The 12,420-nt window shown below is 26.7% G+C and overlaps 1 protein-coding gene across 1 annotated transcript in view; it reads right to left on the minus strand.

Moving 5' to 3' along the window:
- Positions 1-12,420, minus strand: part of LOC107452990 (cell adhesion molecule Dscam1) — a gene marked incomplete in the record, with an annotated part of 286,344 nt that overhangs the window by 139,821 nt on the left and 134,103 nt on the right. Inside the window, 1 exon segment of the mRNA XM_071184722.1 lies at positions 4,185-4,592. Within this exon segment, the coding sequence (XP_071040823.1) occupies positions 4,185-4,592 (408 nt within the window).

The raw sequence follows: 12,420 nt of genomic DNA on the forward strand, positions 1-12,420 counted from the left end.
TAAAAATTTGCAAGTATTCACCATATATTACTTTGTTTGTTCTAATGACAAACATAATAGTAAGAAGTAGATTAAATTTTATATTTTTAAAATTTTGTTTTATTATATTTGAATTACACTTGAAAAAACTGAAAAAATACGAAAAAGAATTTTTATAAGAATAAGAAATTGTGTTAAAAATAGTTTATCTTATGTGTATAAAAATTATATAAAAAGATACAAAACATATATTTAAAAATATATATATATATTAATGTTTTAATAGAATGTTATTTGAAAGAAACACATGTAAATAATATTAAATTAAGTTCTGCTTAAGAAATTTCTGAAACCTACATCCTGTGCTTATAGAATTAAAAATAATTAAATATATTATTTAAAAATTCTCAAAACGCATAAAAGTATGACACTAAAATAGATTTGGAACTTTCTCAGAACAGGGAAAATATAATTACCTGGATAATACGGGGAAAAATTGTGAACAAGAAAATTTATTGTAATAGAAAATTAAAATTTGTAATTTTAACTGTATATGACTGCATCTATTGATTTTTAAATAATTAATTTTTGGATACTTGGAAGGGCTTTTACTTAGGTAGGAAATTCCAATTTGTCTAAATTTTCCCATGTAAACATATTTTTTTGAGGACGTAAAAGTTTTGAATTGCTTTTTATAAGAGCTTTAATGTATATTTAATGTTTATAATGAAATTAGTTATTAAATTTCTTATAGGTTCAGATACGTAGTGTGATATAATTTAGTTTATTAAAGATGGAAATTTTATCTCGACTATCTCCTTCAACATTACTTTAATATAAAATAAAAGTGCTAGAAAAATATTTCTAATTGAAATATGAGGAAAAAAAATTTGAATAATTTATTTTTGGTATTAGGTCATAGCAAAATTCTCATAATTTGTGAATTTTAATATCAATTAAATATAAGCTTTAATTATCGCCGTTGCATTGATTCCACAAGGTGATGATAAGTAGTCTGAGGTATCTGGTACCAAGCGCTCACCAACTGGTCCTGCAATTCCCTCACATTGCGAGGGGGTAGCGTGGCAGCACGAATTTGGCTTTCCAAGTAGGACAACAAGTGCTGTATTGGATTAAGGTCAGGTGAATTTGGGGGTCAAGACATGACTTGAAAGACACTGGAATGTTCCTCGAACCAATCCATGACGATTCGACCCTTATGACATGGTGCATTATCCTGTTGGTAGACACCTTTTCCCGCAGGAAAAACTGTCGCCATGAATGGGCGAACCTGGTCTGCAACTATGTTCAAGTAGCTTACAGACGTCAGGGATTGTTCTATGAGGATTATGGGTTCTAATATGCCCCATGAAAGCATTGTTCCTGGGCGAGAAACCATGAAAACCTGGGCGAGCCCATTGTTATAGATGGAGGGTGGTCATAATGTAACGGCTCTTCGGTGTATATACACACATATAGCAAAAAAAAAAAAAAACACATTACATAGCATATTACTCAATATTGTTTGAATATATCTACTAAATAAATATTTTTTTTAGTAAAGTTGTTTTTCATTGCGTTGTAAGAAATTAAGTAAATCTTTTTACTGAAACACATCACATTGCATATTAGAACTTAGCAGTAGATATTATTTATACACAGCAGCATAACTTTTTAAAGATATTTAAAGTGATCATGTTTAAAACTATTATGTTTGAATGATAATCAGAATGATAGTTGCTAGACATTAAAGTAATTTATCTTGAAACATTAACTAAATGTACTATAAATTTCATCATTTCTTCATTTTTTAGTTTAATACGGTAAAGTTTTATCAAAAACTATAGTTTTCAAAATTGTACTTCATATTACAACACATTTAGTAAAAAATACAAATTTGATCAGTAAATTTTACCAAATAAATTATTTTTATGCCATGCATCTTGATGAAATTACCAAATATTACGAAAATTTACCAAATTTTATCGTATATTATAAAATTATGTTTTACTGTTCATGTTACCAAAATTATTACTAAAGCACTCTAGAAAAAAATAATGAGCTTTTCGGGTTTCCACATATCACTAAATTTTCCATTATTCTGGTAGTTTTAATTATACTTTTTTTCTCAGTGTATTAATTAACAAATTTACTAAATAACCTGTGTTTTTAGAAAGGAATTATTGAGATAAATGCTATCCACTTGCATAAGACTGTCGTTGTCAGTCTTTCTGTTCCTCAATGGGTTATCTCTTACAATTTCTTTCATTTATTACTGTTTCTAATGAATATATAAAAGCCCTAACTAAAACCTTTTAAACGAGAATCGAAAATTAATCCCAATCGAATTCTTATTCGATATCTACATTTCCATCAACTGGAGCGAACACTAGTATTTCCTTCCGAAAACAGTTTCTTTCTTGTAGCTTTGCTGCATTACCGATCGCCTGGAGATAAAAGAAAACGAAGATCGGAAAAAAATAGTACAAAAGAACGAAGTCACGCACAGCAGTAATGACCTCTTCAGAGCGGTCAAAAAGACCTTTTGGAGTGGGATAAATCGATCATTTCAGAGCTTCTATGATAACCCGCGATATATCGATATCCCATCCACACTACTGTATGCCTTGTACTAAATGGAAGGACTATTTTCTGGCGCTGCAATAGTAAGATATACGTGGATGAAGTCTGGGAAAAGGATGTTATCGGGTCGTCTGTGGGGGAAGAGTTGTTACAGTTTGTTCAGGACTTGCGGTCTTCGATTATTTGAGTACTGTAAGGCTTAAAACCGGATGAAATTAAATTTCGGACTTGGGTTGGATCTACTATTTTTCTTGGTTTATTGACACAAGAAATCAAGTATTGAATGAAGAAGAATAGTGATTTGGGATGAAGATACGAAGTTTATTTTGCTGGGGAAAAGTGATTGAAAGTAGTTTACTTTATTTTTTTCTGAAACTCATATTTTTTTTTTTTCATTTAATGGAAAATAAAGGAACATAAAAAATAGATTTGAAATAATCATATGCAAATGTTTTGGATTTTTTCACATAAAATAATAAAATGTAGTTTTTTTGAAAGAGATATATGTATACATTTGAAAAGAAATTTATTTAAATTATTTAGAAGATAATAGATAGATAGAAAATACAAAACTTCCATGAACATAAATATAAAATAGCTACAAATAACACAAAAAGAGGCAAAAAATATTTAAAGAAAAGAGAGATTAAGAAAGAAAATTAAAAATAATAAAATTATTGAGTTTCACTTACTGCGCATAAATTTCAAGTGCATAGAATCCATAAAATTAAATAAAAAGGCAAAGAAACTAAAAAAACATATGTTTTTAAAAAAAGAGAAATACAAGGAAATTAAATATTTTTTTTCAAATAATAAATATTATTAAAAAAATAAAAGGTGTAAAGTGAGTAAAAAAGTGATAAAAAAAATTATTGTGTTGTATCACGCAATTGTACAGATAGATTTGGCTTTGGCTATATTTATGCAATATTAGAAAACATATAATTTGCGTATATACTCGTATGAACTAACAGCGACAGCATATCTTTTCAGTATTTGTTTTCTGTTTTATTATTTTTATTTATTTTGTATTTTCTAATATTTTTTTTAAATATATTTTTAATATATTCTTTCAATTCATTCATTTTTTTAGATATATTTTTAATATTCTCATTTAATTCATCCATTTTTTCTGTTTTAAAATATATTTTTACTATATTCATTTAATTTATTGAATTTAATTCCTTCGCTTTTCACTTTTAAAATATTTTTTTAATGCACTCATTTAACTCATTCCTTTTTTCTATTTTAAAATATCTTTTTAATATATTGATTTTGTTAATTTCATTTTAATGTAATTTCAATAATTCTCATTTGGGGAAGTTAAGTCTGTTTTTTGTTTTTGTTTTTTAATATTATTCTTCTAGGAAAATAATTTAGTCCAAAATATTTGTTTGCACTGCTATGTTTATATTCTTCATTCAATTTACTCAAATAGTTAACACGAAAATCGATATTACTAAAATATTTTGTTAGATAGGAACTTTTCATCCAGTGTTTTCTAATTTTTTTATTAATTTAAGATTAATTATATTAAAAGTAATTTTAAAAATTCATTCACACATTCTCTCTCTCTCTATCTATCTTCCTCTTTCATTCAATATGACCCGAATATAACTTACCTCTTTCCCAATAAACTTTAGATATGGGGTATCCAGATACTGGGCAGTGAACTGTAATTATCTGTCCATCTAGTGCAGTTAAATTCCTCATTGTCCTGATAAAGGGAGGGCCGTACACATTTAGCCTTTTGGAATGTTCTATGAGTTTCACTCCATTTTGAGCAAGGCACTGATATGACCCTCCATCCTCTACCGTGATGCTCGAAATGTTGACATAGCTGTTAACTGTCCTTTCATCGCTAACGTAATCACCGACTCTTATATGGTACGCTTCAGGTATAGGCATGCCATCCACTAACCACGTGACTTGTGGCAAAGGGTTACCGGACGCAGAACACTTGAGTGACACTGATGATCCAGGGTAGACTGCCTGTTCCGAAAAGGCGAAAGTGAAAACTGGAGCATCCTCTGCAGGTGGGATGGTATTTTGAAGTGCAGTGAAAGATAGAGTGAAAGAGAAAGAGAGAAAGAAAAGAGTGCGTGAGAAAGCAATAAAGTTCAGCCAAAAATTTTAATTCTTAGAAAAAAATCAGAATATAATCAATAGAGTATAATAATTGAAAGAGTGTAATAATTAACTTTAAATAAATTAGATATTTATTCATTAAAGAGACATATATTATAAGTAAACTATAATTTTCATCTTATGCTAGTTTGCGAAATTCAGTTTGTAACCCAATATTTTAGCTATTCTTTAAAGAGTTTTTGTCTAATGTGTAAATTCGAAAAAAAAGTTGAATCGCAAAGAACATACGAGGCTCTAAAAACAGCCGTTTCATGTGCTACACAATGTTACAAATTTATTCATTTTTTTTTCAGAAAATGGCGATTAATTGGGAATATGCCATATTAAGAATTAAAACAACAATTTTATACAAACATTCTACAAGAAAGTAGAGAGAGATGATTTATCACTCTCTCGTGTAAGTTCATAAACGAATTTTGGCTTCTTTCAGAGGCTACTTTTTGTGCCTATATACGTATTTCTTATTAAAGTATTTGCATAATATTTAGCGCATTGAATATTAAAAATTTACTATGTGTAAAACTATGTGTTAAAGTATAAATATTTTTTTTTAACATTAAGTTACATTTTACAAAATACAGAATGTATATCTCATTTATAAATATGCAGTAAATTAAAAAAAGTCATAATCTTCTTAAAGTTACATATTAAAACATTTTATTGAATACATTTTTCAATTCAGTTCAATATTGGCTGAATTAAACAAAAACAAGAACGGGAGAGTTTATACTTTAGTAGTTCATGGTGCGTATTTTCTCAAATGTGCCTTATTATTGATTATTCGCATTCAAACTTTTTAATTTTACTTTCGATGAACACATCGTTAAGAAAGTTGAATTATAGAACAATATAATGTGAAAAAAGTGTTTTTTACGATTAGTTTATAAATGATAAATAATTTATCGATGAAGTCTTTCAGTTATATTACATAAAAACGATCGTTCCACAACTGCAAATGCATATCAGAATTTGTAAAAAATTAGTATAAAAGTATACTATTGGGCATAAAATGCTCATTTAAAACAGGAAAATTTCATAATAAATCATTGAAATACCTACGTAACATAACCTTACTTATAAATACCATAAATATTTATATGAAAACTTTTTTGAATAAATATCTCTAAATAATAAATGCTTTTTAAAGTTAAAATCTTTTTGAGAAAACATAATTTTTGTCAAAAAATACAACTTCCTTGATATTTTTTATTGCATCTTTACTAAATCTATGATTCATATGGTTTTAGGGAAATAAATATATTTTGTAAGGCTACAAAAAATGATAGACTGAATTACCCAACAAGACCTCATTCAGAATAAACTGTCAATAAATTTAAATTTCAAAAATTTTTTTGTTAAAAAAATTGCATCATACAACAAAAGTGCTTTAAATAATCTATGAAAACTCTGATTAAAATTTGACAAAAGATTTTTCATTGCAAGAAAGATAAAACTGTGTTTTAACAACATGGGAGCTGAAAACTGACATTTTACTGTTAGGCAAAAATAATATAATAGGTTTATAATTTCTCTTCAGGCAAAATACATACAGAATGATTTAATAATTAAAAAAAATAAGGAAAGTAATTGATAGTAAACTAGTTTATATTTATATGATATATTTAAATTTCCTTTTCTCTTTGTGGTGATATCATAAAATGTAATTTTAATGTATGTTTCTTTTAGATAAGGGGAGATATTCATTTTCTTTAAGAAATAGAAATTCAAATTGTGTCAAAATGATGGCCACACTCCAGTAAATTCGATCTCAATTTTGATAGAGAAACCAAAATTTTCTCTTTCGCACCGCCAAAATCATTATTCAAAGAAAAACATGAATTTAAATTAAGTTATTATCTATGGAGAATATAAAGAACTACACCCTTTTAACACTACAAAAAATTCTATTTCGAGAAAAATAGTTGATATGAAAGACACCGAATCTTATTATTCTTCGTTCGGCTTTGTTAAAAGTTAGAAATGCATTGAACATTTTCTTATTTTAATAGATGTTCTGACTATAATGTCACGAAAAATAATCTTTCGAGAAATGAGTAGACTGTATAAAGTTTGTTTAATTTTGTTTTTATGACGTCATTATAAAAATAGCTGAATTATTTTATACTCTTGTTTTTCATATCGATGCAAACTATTATAATTAGTTCTACAAAACACAGATTGTAGTTTTGCTTGTATATTTTCAAGACAAACATTAACTTCACTGTTGAAAAATAGTTTTCAATTAACAAAATGCTATAGGTACTTTGATCAATATAGTTTAAATTTTCTTCTAACTTCATTAATTTAAAAAAATTTTATGTTTTGCTATGTTTCTTCAATTTAAATCATATATTTGATATTAAAGGTTATTGTTAGATATTATAAGACATTATAAGTTATTTAAATAAGAAAAGTCTTTCGTTGTAAAATAATTGAAAATAATATTTAAGATAACTGCAGTTGCAAGCTCATTGCATTGTGTTATTAATATATATTGATCAAAGATATATAGATTTTTAGAGACGCTCGATGATATTTTTATATGTACTTTAAAAAAAAAGGTCTTAATTTTTAAAATTTTGAATATTTATTCATATTTCTTAATATAGAAAATTAATGCATATTTTCTAAAGATTTTCTGAAGATGTTTTTCAATAAATGAATAAATTAATAACTTTAATATGATAATAAGTGATAAAAATAAGAAAATTCATATTGTGTAATTTTACATAAATAAATAACAGTGTGAAAATGTGACTGAAATTAGAGGTGTTAAGTTAATATTTTGGTGTTAAGAATAAATAACAAAGTCACGCAAAATATTTTTCTGAAATTAAAGTTGCGAATCTAAATAGTTGAAATTGCATAATGATTTTTAAAATAAAAGTAAGTTGAAATATTAAAGCAAAATTCTGAAAGTTGAAGTTAGAAAGTTTGTAGTAATAATAAATGAGTTGTGAAATTAAACGTGCGCTGTTAAAATTTAACTGTCTTTTAAGTAATGTAAAAAGTAATAACCATTAATTTTTGTTTTATTTTTGTCTGTTTGTAACTGTTGTTTGCTATAAATAATGAAATACTCATTTTCGTATGTAGCTGAAAGCATTATATCAATTCGAAAAAAAATCAGCGCTTTTGTAAGCAAATTGATACATAATATTTTAGTCAATAAGTTGAAATATTATAAAAAAAAAATTTAAGTTTAGGTTGAGAAGTTAATAGTAACAATACATAGATTATGAAATTGAACGTGTGCTTTTGCTGTTTTCGCAGGCCAGTGTTTCCAAAACTTATGACTTTTGTGTGAACCTATGACCCTTTCTACATTTTTCGTAACGCTGTGTACCACTAATAAAAAATTAATGTATTTTTTACTATAAAAAAATTGCACAAAAGTTAAAAATCACAACTGGTTGTTGAAAACACTAATTATTAACTGTTAACTCTGAAAAAAATAGTCAATAGAAAAATACGTAATCGTAAATTTTAATGGCTAGCTTTATTTTTAAAAAAAATGTTTTGAAATTTTCGTTTGCTGCAAGATATTTCGCATAAGAACCCGGACCCCCGATAAACTGCTTCCGTACCTCTGGGGGAAAGCGCACCACACTATGGGAAACACTGTCGTTGGCCATTAATTCACTGGGGATACTATTGTTCCTGTATTCTAGTTGCTCTTTCTATTACCAACAATTCGACTTCTGCCATATCTATACGTCACACCCGTTTATAAGGTGGGCCCATTCATACACCCATTCATTAATCCACAGAGATTAGTTTTGACTTGAAGCAGAGAACGATCAATCTCTAATCAAGTACCCCGAGAGGTTTGAGAACATGAAGGATTTCGTGACCCGACAGATTGAACGTGTACTAGTCACCATTTACTACACGAGGAGTCTATTGCCTGCTGCATTTGAAATAGAGTTCTCAAGAACGTGAATACAGCTCTTTACCAACCAGGCTATCCAACCAGCAGAAAAAGGGCCAACCAGGAAAAAATGGGATTTGAAAAAATTATCTTCAAAGAGCCATTTTTTCGAGTATTTTTTTAACGAAAAAAAAAACGAAATTGAAATTAATTCATCAAATAAAACTTATTTAGCCTAATACCAGAAGTTAATCTATTTTTAAGACAATTTTATGGCCGGAATTTGAGTTGTATATTTTTTAAATTTTAACATTTACGCTGACCAATAACTGAACTTTCAGTTTTGGAGAAAGGATTAAATGAAAGGATTAATAGATGAGAAAGGATTAAGTGAAAGGATGAAATAAAATAAAAATATGACCACCGAAGCCGACGTCTTCAGGGGGTACCGGCCTATTATTGCATTTAGTAAAAAATTAAAATTTAAATTAAATAGGATTACATTTCCATATTTATTTCCAATAGTTAAATTTCATAAAAATCCGATTAAATTTAGGTTTATAGCATGTGGTACTAATAGTTATAATTCTGATATTAGTAAAAGGTTTTTTTGTTTTTTAAAAATTATTTTGCTTAAAATTAAAAAAGAGAAAAATATTATTATTGAAAGTAATGTTGAAGTTTTGGATTTTATTAAAAGTAATGATATTTCCAGCATTAACACTTTTGATTTTGAAAATTTGTATACCAGCATACCACATGAAAAAATTATTGAGATTTGTGAAGGTATTTATGACAAGTATTTATTTGATGAAAAAATTGATAGGTTTAACTGGTTAGATTTATGCAAGTTTAATCTTTTTGAGAATGTTCTTTTTAATGGTTTAGATTTTTATAAACAAATTATTGGAATTCCACAAGGTAATTCCTTTTCTGGGGCTTTTGCCAACATTTTTTTGCACTTTTTTGAGGCTAAATTTCTTGAACATAAAGTACTTAATGCTTTCCGATACATTGATGATTTGATTTTGTTTAATTGTGACGATTATAATTTTATTTATACAATTTATCCTGGTGATTTGGTCCTGAAAAAAACTAATGAAAATTGCTTTAATATTGAATATTTAGATTTTAAAATTGATATTGTTAACAATTTTATTAAAATTGGTGTGTTTGATAAAAGAAAAGCCTTTAATTTTAATGTTATTTTTTTCTGCAACTTTAAAACTAATTTGTGTAGTAAAATATTCAAAAATCTTGTTTTTTCGCAATTAGTTAGGATCAAGAAAATTTGTAATAATGTTGAAAGTTTTCGAGAAGCTGTGGATAATTTTTTAAATAATTTGAGTAAAAATGATTTTCCTTTTAATTTTTGTAATGTTAATTTTTTAATTAAAAAAATGATTGATGGTTTTTAGGTTTTTTTTATATTTTTTCTTTTAACAGGGCGCAATTCTAGTCTTAACTGAGCAGCCCCAGTTAAGCATTCTATTAATTTATCTACGTATCTCCTTCTCCTGACCTTTTCATATCATTTTTAAACTTTTACTGCGCATTATTATAGGGGGCGTTGTTTTTCAGTTTTTAGTGTTTTCTTTTCCTCCGCTTTTGAAGTTGATTCTTGACCTGTGACTGTGAGTTTTTAATTTTCTGATGATTTTTATTGATTTTCTTTTCGTAATTTGTTTATTCTTTTGAATGTATCTTGTTTTTCCTGGACCTCTATACAAAACCATCGGGGTACTGAGGGAGATATTTTAAGCTTTTGCTTCTCCCTCAAATAGAAATGGTTTTGTTTTTAATGGCTACCGGGGCCGGTACCCCCTGAAGACGTCGGCTTCGGTGGTCATATTTTTATTTTATTTCATTTGTTTTGTATTGATACTTTTTTCTGAAATTTCTGCTGCTTCTTAGCGCGTTTTTTTCAAAGAAGTTTTATCCTTTTGATCTTAATTATTTGTGTTTTCTTTCAGTATTGTAATTTTCAAATTTGGTTTATGCTGCATTTGCGCTTTTCTTATTTGAAAAATTATTTTGTTTTTATTTCTTGCTTTAGGTGTTTTCTAATTAATTTAAAGCGTCAAAGGGTTTTGTTGGATGTCTAGGTTTTATATGTCTAATTTAGTATTTCCTTTTAGGTTAATTTTAAAATAATGCAAAGTACAATATATAAATATTTTATGGCGCCTGGCTCGTCGCGCGCCCAAACAAGGAGCACTGAAGTTAGTCTTGACTTAGGGATTACTTCGGACAAAAAGTTACTAAGTCAAATATTTTGTTTAAATAAATTTAAAAATATAAAAAAATTTAAAAAGTTTAAGAAATGTTGTAATAAAAAATGTAAAACTTGTCCTTTGGCTGATAGTTCTCAAATTGACAGTCATTCTAATGTATTTTTTTGTAAAAGTATTAATATTATTTATTTAATTCAGTGCAATTGTTGTAATTTGTGTTATGTTGGTCAGACAGGTCTTGAATTTCATAAGCGGATTAATTCCCACAGATCAGCTATAAAAAATTTTAATAATAGTAATTGTTCCACGGATTATGAAATTTTACATTTTCAATTTCATGATTTTAATAATGTTACTCTTTTTATTTTGGATTTTATGGAAAATTTAGATAAAAGACTTGATTTAGAAAATATTTACATTGGTAGTCTTAAGACTCTTTTTCCTTATGGATTAAATAGTAAATTTAATGGGGAAGGTACTGTTAATACTGAAGATTTTTGTATTTATAATAAATTAAAAGTTTTTGATTTTCCTGGTGTTTGTGATTCAAAATTTAGAAGTAAAAGGGGAGGTGGAAAAGGTAAGGGTAAATTTATTGAGTTTGATGAGTTTTCGAATTTTTGTAACTTACCTGTTAATTTGAATAATATTTTCACTATTAGGAAATATATTTTTGGTTTTAAAAATAAAATTTTAAAAAATTTCCTTATTAAATTTGGTTCTAAAATTAAATTTGATACTGAACTTGTTAAATTTATAGTTTTGGATTTAATTAAATCAAAAATTGGTGTTAATAAAACTGATTTGCTTTTTAATAATGTTTCTAAAGTCGAAAGGGTTTTTTGTACGATTAATTTTCATGATAAGAATTTTGAAAATGCTAAGTTACCACAGATTATTCATGGTCTTTCTGATTTCTTTCCTTTAGAACAAATTAGGGTTACTGCTGCTTTTAAATATTCTTCTACACTTAGGAAAAAGGTGTGTAATTATAATTTTTTAAGTCGAAATCTTAATTGTATTTCTAAATCTGATTGTTATTGTAATGAGGAGGGTTTTTCAAAATTTATTGATAATGATTATGGACATGTTATTACCGGAAATTTGGAAATTGTGGGTGATCAGGATCTAATTAGCATTTTAAGTAAGGGTTCAAAATTTAGAACCAGAGTTAAGATGAAAAAAGAAGATTTTATTTTATCCATTAAAAAAGATCTAGATTTTTTTATTGCAAAAATTTCCAGAAAATATCATTGGCCTGTTGAAGGTTTTTCTGAGTGGAAAGCTAAAATTATTGAAAGGGTTAAATTTAATTTATTTAATACCAGTTTTAGTTCATTTCCTAAAGGTACTTTTATTGATTATGATTTATCTAGAAAAATTAAAAATCTTAAGGATAAATTCATTGTTACTGTTGTAGATAAAGCTTCAAATAATTTCTGTATTATGTGTAAATATTTTTTTAAAAAATTGATTATTGGGGAATATAATGCAAATAATACCTATTTAAAGTTAAAAGAAGATAAAAAAGTTATTGAAAAAAGAATTATTGCATTTAGTAAAAAATTAAAATTTAAATTAAATAGGATTACATTTCCATATTTA

This window comes from Parasteatoda tepidariorum, chromosome 8 (genome assembly GCF_043381705.1).
Source record: "Parasteatoda tepidariorum isolate YZ-2023 chromosome 8, CAS_Ptep_4.0, whole genome shotgun sequence".
In the NCBI taxonomy this organism is placed as follows: Eukaryota; Metazoa; Arthropoda; class Arachnida; order Araneae; family Theridiidae; genus Parasteatoda; species Parasteatoda tepidariorum.